This window comes from Cryptomeria japonica, chromosome 3 (genome assembly GCF_030272615.1).
Source record: "Cryptomeria japonica chromosome 3, Sugi_1.0, whole genome shotgun sequence".
Taxonomy (NCBI): domain Eukaryota; kingdom Viridiplantae; phylum Streptophyta; class Pinopsida; order Cupressales; family Cupressaceae; genus Cryptomeria; species Cryptomeria japonica.
Window position 1 is genome coordinate 984,352,775 of NC_081407.1, and position 18,431 is coordinate 984,371,205.

General features: G+C 38.4%; 1 protein-coding gene across 1 annotated transcript; it reads right to left on the bottom strand.

The window, feature by feature from the left end:
• Positions 1 to 6,408: 6,408 nt before the first annotated feature.
• Positions 6,409 to 7,238, bottom strand: LOC131873917 (large ribosomal subunit protein mL101 (rPPR4)-like). The gene has a single exon (XM_059217080.1). It carries the CDS (start codon positions 7,228 to 7,230, stop codon positions 6,424 to 6,426), a length of 807 nt encoding a protein of 268 aa, XP_059073063.1. The 5' UTR covers positions 7,231 to 7,238; the 3' UTR covers positions 6,409 to 6,423.
• Between the last annotated feature and the right edge of the window lie 11,193 nt (positions 7,239 to 18,431).

An 18,431-nucleotide genomic window follows, 5' to 3' on the forward strand; every position in this document is an offset into this window, starting at 1 on the left:
AAAGTATTAAAATGATACCCCAAGCGCTCTATCTTTTATTTTAAATTAATAATAATTAATTTCAAAAGGCCTTAATAATAATAAAAAAACGATTTTCTAAGGCTTAAATTAATTATTAAATATCAACGCACCCTTATTAAATGCCAATTTAATTAAGATATTTCAAGGTTTTAGCGAATTTGGCATTTAATGCGAGTTGTTTGAAGTAAGTGCTCAAGCATGGGAAAATAATGGACATCAATAACATCGCTCTGGTCCCTTGGAGAGGGACAGGAGCGATCATGCACTTTAGACCTTGCATTTCTCATTTTTATGTTCAAAACCTCACCTTTGGCGTCCAAAATGGGATTTTCATTTGGAACTTTGAGTTTAATTTGTTCAATCTTTGGAAGGAGCTTGCCTTAAAGCATTTTCGCCCTGGTCCCTTGGAGAGGGACAGGAGCGATTTTTGTCTTTGTCCTTGATCCTTGTCTTTCAATTCGCCAATTCAAGTTTGGAGGTAAACAATGATCTTCATTCGTCTCTTCAGTGCATGTTCAACTCATTTTTGCAAGGCAAAATTGACCCTCTTAAGATTTTCGCCCTGGTCCTCCAGTGAAGGACAGGAGCGATTTTTACATTTGAGCCTAAGATTGTCGATTCTTGGGGGCAATTCCTTGTTCATCATCTTTCGAAAGACATTTCTCACTTTGCACAACCTTGTTTTGGCGCGATTCTGGAGGAAAATTTGTTGATTTTATAGAAATCGCCCTGGTCCTCCAATGAAGGAAAGGAGCGATTTTTAGTCCATTGCACAAATTCTTAACCACATCAATATCTAATTACCTTCAAGGCATAAAACATCATTGGTTATTCCATCTTGAGTCTTGGAAACGAAAGTAGCATTCCAAAACGTTAGGCTATTAGGCATGTTTGAAGATTTCGCTCTGGTCCCTTGGTGAGGGATAGGAGCGCCCTAGCCCATTTTCATCGAATTTCATGGTCCTTGCAACTCCATTCTTCCTTGAAGCATTTTAAATATCACTCCAATCTTATGTCTTGATCTGGATTCGTCCAAATTTGGGGAGGAAGGCCTGTTAATGTGTTTTTTGCCCTAGTCCCTTGGAGAGGGACAGGAGCGCCTTGGCAATTATGAGCTTACTTATGCTTTGCTAACTTTCAAAATTATCTTCAATGGATTGATTACGTCCTCCTTCATTCATCTCAAACATGAAACTTGCTTTACCTTTGCCAAAAATTTGTCTTGTGAGAAAATCACTCTGGTCCCTTGGAGAGGGACAGGAGCGCCTATTGCAACTTGGGTTGATTCTCTCCTTTGTAGGCCACTCAAGTTATATTCAACGAATAAAACACACTTCCCTTGACCTCTTCAAATCGCGAAATCACTTAAATCTTGCAAGGATAATGCAAATTTGGAATTCAAGCTCCGGTCCTTCAGTGAGGGACAGGAGCGCCTTTTGTCCTTAAGGCCAAATCTTTTCACTTTTCATCTCAAATTTCCTTTGCTGGGGAAGATATCATCTTTTTACAATCCGTGAACGAGAGCCCAAATCCAAAGACGGTCCAAGAAGGTGTATACAAAGAAAATCGCTTTGGTCCCTTGGTGAGGGACAGGAGCGATCTCATCTTGCTAGACAAAAAGTTCAACCTTCCATTGCTTTTGACTAAGTCTGGGTGTTCTATCACGTTGATTTCATCCATCATTGTATCCTCGGCGCTTCAATTTGACCAATCAAGGCCAAGAATGGCCTAAGTAAACCATTTCGCCTTGGTCCTTCAGTAGAGGACAGGAGTGAATTCACCTTAAACCTTCAAAATTTATCATTTTCGAGTCTTCAAAATCTTCAAAATCTTCAATTTATGTCCAATTATATCCCCTGGCGACCCTGTACAAAACAATTAAAGGAAGTTAGAGACAGATATGCATTAAAATGACATTTTCGCCTTGGTCCCTGGGAGAGGGACAGGGGCGATTTCACCTTTATAAGCCAAGATAACCACAATTTAGGTCTTCAATCACTTCACGAAGCAGGGTTAGGTCATCTTCAAGGCCAGGGACCAGTTAGCAAGCCTTCAAAAATTTGGTCAAAATTTATCCAGACAAAAAATGTACAATTCCATCATTAAAATGCTAACACTTAGACATAGCTTGAATTTTCCCCAAAATCCTGACTGGACCTATCCTGAGACATACCTGACTTTCCCATAGGCTCATCCTATTTCAAAAATTTGCAATCTTCGGGAGGGTGCTTAGCAATCTTCCAAAATTTGACTGGACTCGGCTTGAGAATATCCAAAAGAAACCCCTAAGGCTTAACCCTAGTCCAGACAACTCATTCACTTACTCAAAAAAACCCTAAAAGGAGAGAGAAGAACAGGCAAAACAAAAGCAAAAAGAGGGGGCCCCCATTTTAATGGGGCGATGTGTGAAATGGTCACAACAGGTATCTAGGAAGCATATATGGCTGACCACTATAGCATCCAATTCTCATATAGGTAAAGGTGGGGAACTGTAGAAACAAGCATCCATACTCGCTCACCCTTTCCCATGCCTCATCTGATACCCTTTTGTTCCTCAGAGTTCTGTCAAATTGACACATGAAGTAACCGAAGAATGCATCTTGGACTCTTCTGAAATGCAATCTGCTGGGTTTCAATGGCAATTGATCATAATATTCCCAAACTGGTATAAGTGAGTGATCACCCTTGGTAGAAAGACTTGGAAAGTGTCTAAGTGATGCTGCCAAGTATACCAAATATGAGTTCATGTAGAAAGTCATGGTGGAAGGGACTGCTGCAAGTTGTTCACACAAGGCATTGTTGATGACTTCTCCCCATGATATATGATGAGACTGCCTTCTGAACATAATGAACTGGTACATCCAGGGCTCAAAAACATTAGAATGTTCAAGGCCCATCATCCTGCTGAGAAGGGTTATGGTGTCTCCTATCTCTCATTTGAAATCACAGCGGTACAACTTAGCGCACCTTGAGAAAGAGGCTCGTGGCTCTTGGATCCACCTGTTGATATGTCGCTTACAATCTTTTTCTCTCTTCACGTAATAGTCAGCTGCACTTTCTTTGGAGATTTCCATGTAAACAGGTGCAAGAGGTATTCTGAAGACCTTCTCGATTGTATTTGCATCAAGATGGATTATTGCTCCACCATCATCATTTTTGATGACTCTTGTCTCCTTGTCAAAGTGATGGGTGCAAGCGAGAACAAATTCAGGTTCTAGAGCAGCCACCGGGAAGGAAGATGCATGATGGATATGGCTGTCCAACAACCACTGCATATTGTTATCTTGTGGATCTTCCACCCTCTTGACAAACTCTGACATATCCACGTGCCCTATTTCTGTGTCTCTGATACGATCCAAAGGGGAAGAAACTTGGGAAGGTGCAACCTCGTTCTGATACTTGTCATATTTGTATTTCATCTTTTTTGGAACTGGAGATGACGGCAAATCTGACATTGATTGAAAACCTGGAATACTGTGATGAAGACTTAAAAGTGTTAAGGCAACTGTTATCACTTGGACCTGCACCCCTGTTTGCTAAGCTATCAACTCAGCAGGCCTGTGACACATGGGAACCCTCCTAGGCCTGTGGGTTGCCTAAAAAATGGAGTGAACCTCCAGAGTAAGCTGGTTCTTTTCAGATTCTGCACCTAAACTAACAATTTCTTCAGGGAAAAGAGTAAGGAGGAGAAAATGTAAAACTAGAACTTGAATATAAGGTGATTGCACCAGATGGTATTCTTTTTGGGATCTATCTAAGCAAAAGACACACAGTACAACAATGATAATAAACCCTTTTTTACACTGGCCAACAACTCATATCCCTTGCATCAATGCTTCATAAACAGGCTGGATAATCACAGTCCTAAGAGGGAAAAAATCCTTTTTTTTCACAACCTAAGACTATTAATCATTAAAACACAGCTTATGACCTGCAAGTAGTATATGTATTTCTGCATAAGGCATCAAAAGGAGATGTAAATTTTAAGGGGGGCAAAAGCCAACCACCAAAGAACTGACTAACCCTGAAGATGCAGTAACAAAGAAAGATGAGAAGTAGAGCAGCAAACCAAGCTATTATCCTTGCCAAACAGGTATCACCAAGCTTTATAAATCCTGAAAATGTGTTACAAAGACATCCCTTCCTGCAGAGAGAACTAAAAAATTACAGTCTGCTCCAAGATGAATGAATCAGAACCCTTACAAAAATGAAGGCTCCCAGTATATATGCCTTTTTCCAAACATATCAAGAGGACTCCACCTCCTCCTTTTAGGTCGAGCAAACTCAAAAACCCTACTTTTTGGGCCTCCAAAATATCTCAAAAGGGATAAACCTGAGCCAAAAGGCTAAGTCATCCATTCTGCAAACATAAAACCTCATAAATGCAACATAAATGCTCCTGAAATGTCTCTGACAGGCCTGCAAGCCCTCATAAATGCAAAAATATCCCTCCCTTTGCCCAAACAGAAATATCTAATAAAGTGATTTTTTTTTTAAAAAAAGATTTATTATTATTTGGTCAGACATTTGTTTGACTTTATTTTTATTTATATTTAAAAAGCTTTAATAATATAAAAGTAATAGAATTGTTTTAATTAAAGCGATAAAACAAATAAATCACTTTAATAATACAATTTTATTATTTTTATTTATTAAATATTAAATAATAAAGTGTAATAAAAAATATATTTAATAAAAGTGTTTAATTAACACTTTAATAAATAAAATTTTTTATTATATTTTATTATTATTATTTTTTTAAATATTAAATAAGAATAAAGTCAACCTATGTCTGATCAAAAAGTAATAAATTTTTTAATAAAAGGAAAACTTTAAAAAAGACATTTGTTTACAAGCCTTCATAGGGCGCATTTTTGAGTTTTTATAAGTTAATTTGCATAGGAAATATGAAAGGGGACAAAGTGATAAAAATCACTTAGGAAGCAAGAAATTTACAAGGTTTTACAAATTTTTTAAAAGTGATTAACATCACTTGGAGGCATATGCGAACCTCAACATGTGGCCTTCCACCATTCACGTGGCATAAGAAGGGAAAAGAAAAATGCGAAGACATTTTAAGGGAAATGAAAACCCTAAAAGCTCGTTTGAGTCTTCATTTTGTCTTTCGACCATTCTAGAAACGGCTCTGCATCTTTCGAGGGCGCCGCTTAGGGTTTGAGCTGGGCGTGGAAGAAGAAAAATGTTGATTTTCTCTCTGTTCTGGGCGCATTTCTGAACGCTGGGCCTCTGTTTCTGCTTGAGACCTGTTCTTCGACTGTATTTTCTGTTTATTTCGGGCTCATTTTTTAGAGCCGCTGGGGAAATCCGCTGCATTTCTGGGTACTTTCTGGGTGTTCGGAGTTCGGCTTCCTTGCTTGTTGGGCACTCGCTTCACCTTGCATCTGCTACGTTGCACAGGTCCGCCATTTTTTTGTAATTCTGGAAAGAAAGAAAAGCTTTTTAATGCAATATGTTGGCTTTCTTCTCTACGTTTTTGAAAATTTTTTATGTATTCGAACCTGTTCGGCATTTGCTTGCATTTTTGCAAAAATTCATTTATGAAATTTGTTGCATTTTCTGTAAACTACTTTCCCTGGGCTGTAGGGTTATTTTTCTCCTTTCTATCAAAATTATCAGAAAAAAAAAAGTTCGAAAAACTGCGTTTTTCCATTTTTCTGTTTGAATATGCAATTCTGTATGCTATTCTTAATTATAATAACACTCTCTGCTAATAAGTCAGATGCCTGTGATGCTTCCTGAGCACATATTTTTGGGGAAAACTGTTCACTTTGTAAACAAATTCAGCAATATAATTAACAAAGGGTTCTTTTCCAGTGTATAAATTATAACTACCCATTGATGTCTTTAGCCTCAAACTCATATGAGAAGGAGATGTCTGCATCATCTTTTCTTTTAGTCTCCTTTGTAATTGAAGGGCTTCCGGATAACACCATGTGCACATCCGCATAATTGAGCTGAATATTATGGCTGTCAACAGATAATGTAACTTGACAATTTAGTTTAGTGCTATCCAGTCGGGAATCCTTCTCTAAGCATAATTCTCGAGAACACATGTCAAACAGCACTGATTCCTGTGACAGCATTACTTTATTGATTTCTGGCAGCTCACACTCTATCTCTGATTCCAAGGTCATATCATGGATTGTTTTCTCAACAACCTGGCTCGCATAACCAAGCTCATCTTCCTCCAGGATTTCACTTTCCAAGGATAAGAAATTCCCATCCATAGAAAAATACTTAGCATTGAACACACTCTCAGTCATTTCCCTCTGTCTAGACTCTATACATTCTTCATTCAAATGCAGTTCAGATAATTTCTGTTTCCTGGTATCTTGCAATAGCACTTTTTATTATCACTAGCTGCCTCAATTCTATGCTTCCTTACCGTAGATAAGCACCAATTAATACATTTGGCACTCTGATATCATAACTCAGGCCATCATATTCCCATCCTTTAAGACACTTCTCAACTCCCTTGATGTCCCCTAGCTTCACCAATGCAGTAAGCATACATATATAGTCTGTGTTGGTCCTCTTAGGAAAGACTCTTGCAAATTTCTTCCACACTGAATATACCTTAGGTTTATCAACAAGCTTGCTATGCATGATAATAAGGGACTTATAAGCATCACGATCCTTCTTCATGAAAATCTTGTGCTCTGTTTCTTTCAAGGCATCCTGTGCTTTCTTAATTAACCCCTCTTTGATATAAATGGCTGACAAGTTACTATATATGGACCAATCATATTTGAATCTGCCATCATGTTTCAATTCATCTAATACTTTCTCCACTCCATCAATGTCTGAAAGGTCAGCACAACTGTTCATCCAAATTTTGTAAGTAAATGAATCAGGTAAAATATTATCAACCTTCATATCTTGTATCAAAGATAGTACTTTCTCTGGCTGACCTAATGCCCTATAAAGAGTCATCATGTTGTTGTATGGAAGTGCCTTCAAAGCAAAACCAGATTCCTTAATCTTTACCATAAGTCCCTCTGCCTTTTCAGTCAGTTTATTCCCTATGTAAGAGTTCAGAAGTGCACCATATGTTTTTTGGTTCTTGGCTTTCTCAGGAAGATCTTTAAAATAGTTCTCAGCACTGCTTATGCCACGAACTTTAGCTATCAAGTCTAAGCGGATGGCAAAGTCGCTCAAACCCAATCTAAGTCCTCTATTGCCATCCATCTATTCTGAAACCTTTCTGCTGCTCTATATGTGCTCTTCTTGGCTCTTATCGGTGTCTTGGACAAGGTTCACTAACATTGTTATTTTCCCTTGAGGGACCTTCCAAGTGATGTGATTCTTGAAAACTAACATCTTCAAACAAATGTTCTGACTTGCCTTCATCATCATGCCATTTAAAAACAGCCTCCCTCGTAACATGTCTTCCACAAAACTTACGTTTTGAAGGTAGGTCAACATCATATTCAATCAAGGGAATATCGCCACAACAGAGGGTAGGATTTTTTACCTCAAGCTCTTTTTCAACTGCTGATGCAAAATCAGACTGTGAGAAGTCTGAATTTTCATCTTTAACTTCATACTTATCAATCCATTCTTGAGTGGTCCTCAATGCAAGGCTCATGTGATGGCAAAGGACTACTGGTTACTTTCAGAAAATTAGAATCATGTGCATGCTTCTTCAAAGTGTCTTCGTTGTACTTAATTGCATCTTTTTCCAGAGTAGGTTGTATCCCCATAAGTGCTGGTCTATGAGGTGTCCAGCTGTAAGACACACGTTTTCCTAGCTGCCTTAGCTGTCATAAAACCGATACATATCTGCATCTCCTTAGCTGTTATTTTATTTGCCTCCAACCAACTTCACAATGGTGAAGTACCCATGACAAACCAATTTCATTATCAAATTGTAGGACCTTCCTATTAGGCAATCTCCTAGTTTCTAAAATCAGCTTTCTTAGACAATATTGGTCATCTGATCTTAACAAGTATTTCTTAGTGTAATCATGTGTATGAAACAAGGAAAATCAATCTCACTGTAGACTATCATACCTCACATGTAGCCGGAATCTGATAATTGGTTTGATTCTTGATTGTCCACACTCACGTAAGGCTGAAGTGAACTTGTGAGCAGGGCTTCATCCCCATTCTGGTGTGGCCCAGGTGACTGATCACCTATAAATCTGACTTTATCTTTAAACAATGGCTGCCATTGTTTTGCAACTAGTACCACAATCTGAAATATTTTCTGACAGTAACTCCACCCTCGTAATCAGGATAAAGACTGTTAATTTCAAATGGAATAATGACTAGAATTTGAATGTCTTCTCCCTTTTATCACCAGCCCTGACATGATTTGATTGTATTAAACCTTGATTTTCCTCACATGAGCTGGGCTCAACCCTTGTGGGAGCCGCATTCGTCTCCACTCATCTTAGTGAATTTTATGATCAGCAAACTGTCCTTTTTCCTTTTCCTCTTCCTGCACATGAAACAAACCTGTCAGCAAAAAAAATGCATATCTATGGTGACCTTCCTTTGATCTGATTTTGCCTTCTGGAGATTCATTTGTGATGCGAGCTATATGCATTCGATGTACGTAGGGATCATATATTTATATGCATGCATTAGTACATATGTCAGAAATGCAGCCAGCTATTGCTTAGAACAAAATGTTCTAACACATTGTTTGTTTCAACTTTTTTGCAGATATCAGAAGGAAAACATCAACGGACCGGGGGGGAGCAGCAAGACAAAGGCTACGACGAGCGCCTCTCAACTGTTCCAGTCATTCAGGCAATGACTGGTTCCACTTCTGACATGCCTTATTTTTTCTTTGTACTTGCATACATATATGTATATTTCTCTTCTGCATTGGATATACGTAGCTAGTCCCACGGCTCCTGTGTGGGACGCATTTTGAAAATGAATAAAAAAAATACTTTTCTTTGCAATGAGAAGCTTTTCTTTGTTGTTACAGAATAAAAGTACTTAGAAACATCATCTTTAAAACACAAAATAGGGAATAAGTATACACTAGCTTTCTTTGTTCATGCTAGCATGTCTCAACCTATTTTTCAGCCAGGAGCGAAAAATAGGTAACAGCAACATCATATTCAGCTGCAAATAACATTCTTCCTTCTTCAAATGGGAAAAACTTCGATTCTTGAACCTCACAATTTTGTGAGAGAAAGAGGGGAAATATATGGAAATGGGAAAATCTTGACTTTGACCAATTTTGGATCTTGGGGAAATTTTTGCAAGTATACAAGTTGGAAAGAACATACATGCAATTGGATTTTTAAAGCCCGAATGCAAGTACACTTGTAAATTTGCAAATGGATAAATGGATGGAAAATGAGAATTTGACTTGCGGAAAATGACGAAAATGGAAAGTACGGATATAGGAAATATGAATGGATAGAAATGGGAAAATCCGGGAATGTCATTTTCATAAAAATGGGAAAAACTTTTCAACATGTAATCCGGTTTTTAAAACCCGATTTTGAAAGGGGGAGTATTTGGGGTATTTCACATCTTTTCAACTTGGAATTTCAACAAAAAATGGTTAAATTGTTTAACCATAAGGGAAGAACACAGATTTCCAGCCAACTCGTAATCGGGATTTAAAATCCCGAATACAAGTAAAGAGGGAAAATTGGGAAGAACAATGCAATTTAAAAATTGCATATCAAGGGGAAAATCTCTCTCACAAAAACCGATTTTTGGGGGAAGAACAACATATTTACAAAATTACAACTAGAAAGGAAAACTAAGAAAACAGGAAAATAAGAAAATGAAAGAAAGAAAGAAAGGAAAACATACCTTGAATAAAACTGAAAATGCTTCTCCAAAAATGCAATCAATCTTGGAATGAGGAAGACAAACCAATAAATAGAGAGAATCCACAATGCCAAACCCTAGCCACGTTTTTGCAAAAACGCCTTATGTGGAAAAACGTGGCAGCAAATGCAAGGGAAATGGCATGGAAGATATTTGAATCTCCTTCAACCCTCAATGCCTTATCATTCCAAGCAAAAACAATTCATAACATTGCTGATTCGTGGCATTCCAAATGGCAAAAAACGTGGTTTTGGAAAAAAAAAAACGTGGTTGCTGTTATAAAGCTAAAAACCAGCAATCTTAACCTCCATGTGGCGTGAAAGGTGTTTGAAAATGCATGGAAATAGGAAGGAATCCTAAACACCTTCCTATTCCAACAAATTCTCCACAAAATTTTGCTAAAAATCCTCAAAAACATTTTTTCCTTGCAAATCGGGTTTTTTGGAACCGATAACAAGTTCGAAATGCATAAAACAATGAAAATCGGGTTTTTTGGAGGATATAACAAGTTTAAAATTTCACTTTTTCAACATGTTAGGCAAAATCGGGTTTTTTTGACCAAATAGCAAGTTTAAAATGTCAAAAATGCACTTTATAAGCAAAATCGGGTTTTTGGAGACAAAGTGCAAGTTTAAAATTGTCACTTTTTCATTTTCAAGGCAAAATTGGGATTTTTTGAGAGAGATGCAAGTTTAAAATCACTTGCAAAGGGGAAATAAAATCCCCACAACAAGATATAATTTACTTGCACACATGTAATAGGGGTTTAAAATCCCTATAACATGTAAAAACCATTAAAGTAGGGGTTTTTGGAAAGAACTACAAGTTTACTTGTAACTTAACCAAAAAATCCCTATTTTAACTGAAAAGACCAAAAAAAAATAAAAGCAATAAAGGGGAAATTTAAAACAAATTACAAGTTTTCCTTTTTTAATAAAGTGCACATGTAATAAGCTAAAAATTTCCCTACAAAGACCAAAACAATGGAAATCATTAAAACTTGCAGTTCAAGGAAAATTCTCCACTTGCAGTCAAGGAAAAAAAACCCGAAATTGAAGGAAAGACATAGCAAACAAATCCAGAATGCGACGAAATTCGAAACGTAGTTCAAGGGTGGACTGAAGATTAAGCCAGTCCAAGGATTAGTCGAAATTATGCCTCGGGAAGCGTGCCACAGAGTAATTTTTTTCATTTTTTCTCAATTTTTTTATGTAATGGTCCTTCATTTTTGAAAACAAAAATGAGGACAACAGTGGCCAAACCATAAGTCAAGGAATTACGCCAAAAAGCACAAGACCACGATTTTGACTTAGCAAACATTTGTGGTGAATAAAAATAATATCTCCCACATCAAATTGGCATCCCTTTCTAGACATAAAATTCGCCTAGCACTTAGGAGATAATATGCGCAATTTCCATAGTCATTAAACAGTAGTAAAAATAATCAAATTAATTAAATATTAAACCTTAGGATAAGGAAATAATATTTAATTATGTCACTTATGACTCCAATACTGATTATTGCCAAAACCAGCATGAAGCTGAGCCAGGAAGACCATTGAACTGCTGCAGGATCGGGACCCTGTCCACTGCCAAAAATAGAAATATGCCATACTGCCACTTACTAAAAATAGTAAGTCATGAGCTACTGCTCCGAAAAACATGATCTTCGCACCCAGTGACAGAGCATGGAGAGCTTAGTAGGACAGTATCACCAAAACGGCCAACCCCTGACTTACTAAAAATAGTAAGTTCTCGCCTCATCAATGCTTGACCCTCATTCTTCATTCCACCTAGCCTACGGGTCTCAGGAATAGGCTAATAGACCACTGGGAAGACATCAACAAGGAGGGGACATTACAGAATCAAAATCAGAGCCAGAGGTTGAAAGTGATGAATTTTTAATTGAGAAAGATATTTTAGTAAATAAGATTTCACAACAAGAATGTGTTGCTTTTGATTAAGTTAATTTAGGATCAGAATTGCATGTCAAATATGAAGTCCCCGAATTTGGAAAAGTGAGTCCTATGGATTTTAATGGTGTTCAAGGAACAACCATTGAGGGTCTAGGAAATAAAAAAGAAGAAAGTAGAAAAAGAATACTTTCAAGCCAACTTTTTAGAGGTTTCAATGGAGGAGTTTGCTAATTTTGGAAATTAAACCAAGAAGGATGTATGGAAATCTTGGAGTCACAAAGATGAGGGTATTAAGGTTATCTCGAAAAATTCTCTCATGGGAAATAAGGATGAGCATATTGATTTTTGCATTGGAGTAGCACAACAAAAGCATTGGTAATAATGAAGAGGATGTTTTCTCAATTGATAGCTCAAGGTATGTTGAAGATTCACAAATTTCAGATTTATTGCCTCTCCCTATTCCTTGCGAAAAATGGGTGACATAATAATGGACACAACATGCAAAAGTCATTTTTTTTCAAGCTTCAAATTTTTCTCATATATGGGATCCAAGTGATGTCTTGAAGATCAAGATAGAAAGAGGCATAATTGATAGTATTGAAATTGTTAAAATATTCGATGATATTAAACAATAGAGCGAGAGCTCTATATAAAGAATTTACAAGAGATGATGTTTCTATAAGAAACAATTGTAAACTGAAGCTGAGAATAGAAACTAACTAAAGACGACTAAGATGACTAAGATGATGTGATGTCCCCACTCGAGAAGCATTGAAGCAACTTCGTGAAGTCTCTAGGAAGAGACGAAGTTGTGACAGTAACAACACCACATGTGCACTACCTCGACAAGACCCAGATCACTGTAACACGATCATCATGATTAGGCTGGATCAGGGATGTTGTTAAGTTACAGTGGCCGAAACCCTTGCTCTTCGTGCCAATGAATAGTAGATATAACACACTACATCAGCACACTACCATTGGAAGAAATCCAATATGAACCAAGACGTGACAAATATCGATTAAGGAGGGCAAAGACTGTGTTTACAAGAATGTGTTAGAAGTAGGTTAACTTTAATAATGAACAAATACGATTATGATCACATGGCAATGAATTGTCTAAAGATGCAAAGATACGAACTAAGCACGGGTTCATGAAAGAATGCGAACTTAACAAGTAACTAAACTTTAACTAAAAGATGGGTTAAGAGATGCACCCATTCGAATGCCCAAGCTATTTAGGAGAAGTGGCATCGCTCCACCAAGGGAGAAAGGAGGATATCAAGGAAATTGCTGAAGAAACAAATCAGATTTCAATGGAGATAAGAAAAGGGTCATCGTATCAAAGGGATAGAGGGTCGACGCACACACAAAGGCAGTGGAAACATCAGCAGTGAGCCAGATTACACTATGAGCATAGCCCAAACTGTGTGGTTAATGTATCTAAAACCAAAATAAGGTTAAGAACAAGGATATGTTGAAGGATCATCATACGTATATGTAAATACATTTTTGTATGAAAGAAAGTATTCTCTTGCAGACTTCATATAATTGAATCATAATAATCTTATATCCCATTCATTCTAGAACTGTCTACTTTAGATATACCGTGATTACCCTAACTAGAGGAGGAGGTTTCAATCAAGAATTATCACAGAACCATCTCTGTTAGTTGCAACAGCAGATACATTTTGTACTCACACAACAGAGATAAATTACTTGCAGACTCTATATAATTCATTCAAATCCGTCTTCAAAATCACTTATTCTGAAACTACTTGCTGCTAATTAACTGTTATCCATCATCCGAGGAAGAGAGCCCCATAGAGGACATTACAATTGTATCAGAGCCAAAAACCTTGCCATCCTGTGGGAATTTGGTGAATGCAAATGTATCAACAAAGAAAGAGCCAAGCAGCCATGGCAGAGTAGTTGGCAAAGGAAATGAAGGCTTTCATAGAGCAGACCAATGACAAGTTCGAAAAGACAAATCAGCTAATCCTCTGAGCCATTCAAAACGTGAGTAACAACAATACCAGGGTTAATCCCAATTTGGGAAGAGACACACTCCAATCAATCTGAAAATGAACATTTATCTCAAGGCTCCATCCTTAGACCTACTATGCCATCATTCTTGCCAAGAGAAGAGCCCATGCTAGAGGTGGAGGAACCAGTAACTGAAAATGTTGATGAGATAGCAGCAATGTATGCAAGGTTAGATCCCGAAGTGCAGGAACGCATTCCATTCAAGGAATATTATGAGGTAAAAACCCAAGCCAACCCAAATAGGAGGAAGAAGCGTATTGACAAAGATCTCAAAGCAAGGCTGAGTAAAATGACATTGCCATACTTTGATGGGACAAGAAAATTCTTAGCTCAAGCTTGGGTTCAAAAATTGGATACATACTTATCACTCAGCCCTATGACGGAGGAAAATGCCATCAAATTTGCCACACTTCATCTAACAGGGATAGCACACGATTGGTGGAACCATGGCCTTATCACTCAAGATCACCAAAGAATCACCACATATAGTGAATTCACTCAAAGGCTCATCATAAGGTTTGATCAAAGACATCCAGAGTGGTACTTCAAGGAACTAACTCTACTCACACAACAAGGGATGGTAGAAGAATATGCAAATGAATTTCAGAACTTAGCAGTCATGGTCCCCAACCTCTCTCAAGGAAGGCTTACCTACCTGTTCATAGAAGGACTCAAAGAATCAATCAAGAAGATAGTAAATCCCTTGGAACCTCCAAATTTAAGTGAAGCAATACAAAGGGCTATTGAAGTCGAAGCTAATTATTCCAAAGAAAGACCAAGATACATGACTTCCAAGACATCCTAGAAATGGTCGTAGAGATGAACCCCATAAAGAGAAGGGAACACAATGCCACTTTTGCAAAGAGACATGGAGACCCGGACATAGATGCCAAACCAAGGAAGGCCTAGGACAAAGGGAAGAATTGAGAAGGAAGAACCTATGTTTTAGATGCAAATAGCCATGGAGACCCAATCATCAATGTAAGAGAGGTCAATTACATCAAATGGACGAATCTAAGGACGAAAGAAGGGAAGGAAGCCCATACAAAAGGCCAAAGTTAGAAGAGAAAGAACATGGAACCTTAGCTGTAATTTCAAGAAAATATGAAGAGAGGCCACTAAAACTTAAAGGGGTCCTCAAAGGACAAAAAGTGATTTCCTTGGTAGATAGCGGGGCTTCCCACAATTTCATTAGCAAAAATTTGGTAGCAAGAAGGAAACTAAAAGCTGAAGAATTTGAAGGATTTAAGGTGGCTTTAGCCAAAGGAGCCATCAATCATTGCACCAAGGTCCTTCCTCAATTAGAGATCAAGGTGGGAGATCATATTATCAAAGGGAACTTCTATGTGATCACATTAGAAAATGATATAATATTAGGGAGACCTTGGATCCATTCATTGGGGCGCTTCACCATGGACCTCCCAAATCTTGAGATTTGTTTCCAACATGAAGGACAAGAGGTGACCTTAAAGGGCCCACCTAATGGAGATCCAAAGGTAGTTTCTTGCAAAAGCATAGAAAGAATCATTCGACATGGGCAAGGAGAATGGATTGCTCAATGTTTAGTCTTAGACAAATCTGGCCCAAAATTGCCTATGATCCATGTGGATATTCAACCCATATTGAGGAAGCATAAGAAGGTTTTCAAAGATATTCCACATGGAATCCCGCCAAGGAGGGGATTTGAACACTCCATAGAACTTGAAGAAGGTGCCAAACCAGTCATTACCACCCCCTATAGACATCCACGAAGATTCAAGGAGGAGATTGAGAAGATCGTCAATGAACTCCTTAAGATGGGGCACATTCAAAGCCCCTTTGCATCTTCAGTTGTTTTAGTCAAGAAAAAGGATGGAACCATGAAGATGTGCATAGACTACTGAGCCCTCAACAAAAGAACCATCAAGAACAGGTACCCTATACCAAGAATTGATGAATTGATCGATGAGCTTCAAGGAGCAAGATATTTCTCCAAGATTGATCTGCGAATAGGTTATCACCAAATAAGAATGAGGAAGATGTACCCAAGACAGCCTTCTGATGTCATTATGGGCAATTTGAATTTTTGGTCATGCCTTTTGGCCTAACGAACGCACCAACCACTTTCCAATCATGCATGAATCATGTTTTCCGTCAGCAATTGAGGAAATTCTTACTTGTATTTTTTGATGACATCCTCATTTACAACAAAACCTAGGAAGAACATCTCCAACATGTTGATGAAGTCCTAAGCATCCTAGAGGAAGAATCCTTGTACACCAAAGAGCCAAAATGCGAATTTGGCATGAAGGAGATACTCTACTTAGGCCATAAGATCAATGAAGAATGGGTGAGCATTGATGAGGAAAAGATCCAAGCTATTAAGGAATGGTCTACACCCAAAACCTTGACCCGACTCTGGGGGTTTGTAGGTTTATGCAACTATTATAGACATTTTGTTAAAGGTTTTTCCAAAATAGCAGCACCCCTCACGGACCTAACCAAGAAAGGAGCCTTCTCATGGAATGATAAGGCACAACAAGCATTTGACCAATTGGAGGAAACCATGAGTTCATGTCCGGTCCTAGCTATTCCAGATTTCACACTACCATTTGAATTGCTATGTGATGCGTCAGGAGAAGGGATTGGAGCAGTCCTCATGCAAAGAAGACACCCAATAGCATTTGAAAGTAGGAAGTTGACAAAAATAGAAAAACACTTCAATTTATGACAAAGAAATGTTAGCTATTATGCATGCCTTAGTGTTTAGTCCTAAATGTATAGTTGGTGAATAATCAGATAACACGGTATCTCCTGCACGTACCAAGTATTCATGGAGCAGAACAATTGTACATCATAACATAAACGACAAATGATAATAATTAGACCAGAAAGTTATATCTTTATTCCAATGTCCAGAATTGTCCATACATAATCTCCCCTACCGAGGTTCCAACCAAACAATATAAAGACCTGACGGTTGGTCAAGTTGCCATCCGTCACCAACTCCCAACTACCCGACGGGAACCTCTCGGCGACAAACATAAACATAACACAACATAACACACTTATAAATTTTATTCTTACTAACATACGTTATTTACCCCTAACATTAGCCCCCCCAAAAACGTAGTCGTCTTCCAGACGACTCAAACAAGAGAAACTGAATTATATAAAACATAGCTAAGACCGAGAAGAGGGAGGAGGCGTCCCTGTAGTGGCCACAGGAGGAGGTTGTTGTCCGGCCTGAAGTTTCAAGTTCTTTTCCGCCAGTAGCTGCCGTTCCCGTGCTTTCTTTACCATGTGAGCAGCTTCCGAGAGCTTTTTATCTTTCTGTTCCAGCTGTAAGGTGAGCTCTACCACTTGGGCTGCTAATGCCTCCAAGTCACCCGTACCAGTTTCTGCTGGTACAGTACCGGTTTTTGCTGGTACCATACCGGTTTTTGTTGGTACCGCACCGGTTTCTGTCGGTACCGTACCAGTTTCTGATGGCAATGTACCAGCTCCTACTGGCACCGTACCAGTTCTTGTTGGCACCGTACCAATTCCTGTCGTACCAGTACATGTTGGCACCGTACCAGTTCTTGTTGGCACCATACCAGTTTCTGTCATACCAATACATGTTGGCACCGTACCAGTACCTGTTGATGTTGTACCAGTACTTACTAGTACCGTACCAATGTCTTCCGTACCAGAACCTGGATATGCCGTACTGTTGTGATCATTTCACACATCGCCCCATTAGAATGGGGACCCCCTCTTTTTGCTTTGTTTTTTGCTTTCTCTCTACTTGTTCTTCTCTCTCTTTTTAGGGTTTTGAGTGAGTGAGTGATCCTGGGCTAGGGCTAAACCTTAAGGGTTCCTTTTTGGCATCATTCAGGCTAAGTCCAGTCAAATTTTGGAATGTTGTTAAGTATCCTCCTGAAGAATTGAGATTGTTGAAATAAGGTAAGCCTTCTAGAGGAGTCAAATAGGTCTTAGGTTAGGTCTAATAAGGGGTTTTAGGGTAAAGTCCAATTTCGACTAAGTGTTAGCATTTTTGAAGGAGAAATTGTGTGTTCTTGCCTGGGTAAGTTTTGATCAATTTTTGGAAAGTAAGATGATGCCTGAAACAGAGAATTCGCTCCTGACCCTTGATGAGTGTCTAGGGCAAACTTTATCCTAAGCACAATTTCTTGTTTTTTGATGGACTTGCTAACTGGTTCTTGGCCTTGAAAATGACCTAACTTTGCCTTGTGAAGTGATTTGAGACTCAAATTTTGAACAGTTTAGCCTAAAAGGGTAATTTTGCTCCTGACCCTTGCTGAAGGTCCAGGGCGAAAAAGTGGTTTAAAGCTTATTTGTCACTGACTTTTCTAAATTGTTTTGTGCAGGGTCACCCAGAAGGATGATTGAACATGACTTAAGGCAATTGAAGTTTTGAAGACAAGAAAAATGATAAATTTTGAGCACTAAGGGCAAAATCGCTCCTGACCCTTGCTGAGGGTCCAGGGCGAAATCTTGATTTCCCTCATTTTGTAGTGGAAAGGGACCAAGTTTTGAGCATGAATGGAAAATGAATGACTTTCTCCACCCGCCTGAAAGAGTTTTAACTTGAAATGATGAAGGATCCTATTGAAATCATCAAAATCGCTCCTGACCCTT

Bases quoted from the DNA above. Each gene is read 5' to 3' on its own strand.
- LOC131873917 (XM_059217080.1), bottom strand. From the start codon at position 7,230: ATGGATGGCAATAGAGGACTTAGATTGGGTTTGAGCGACTTTGCCATC.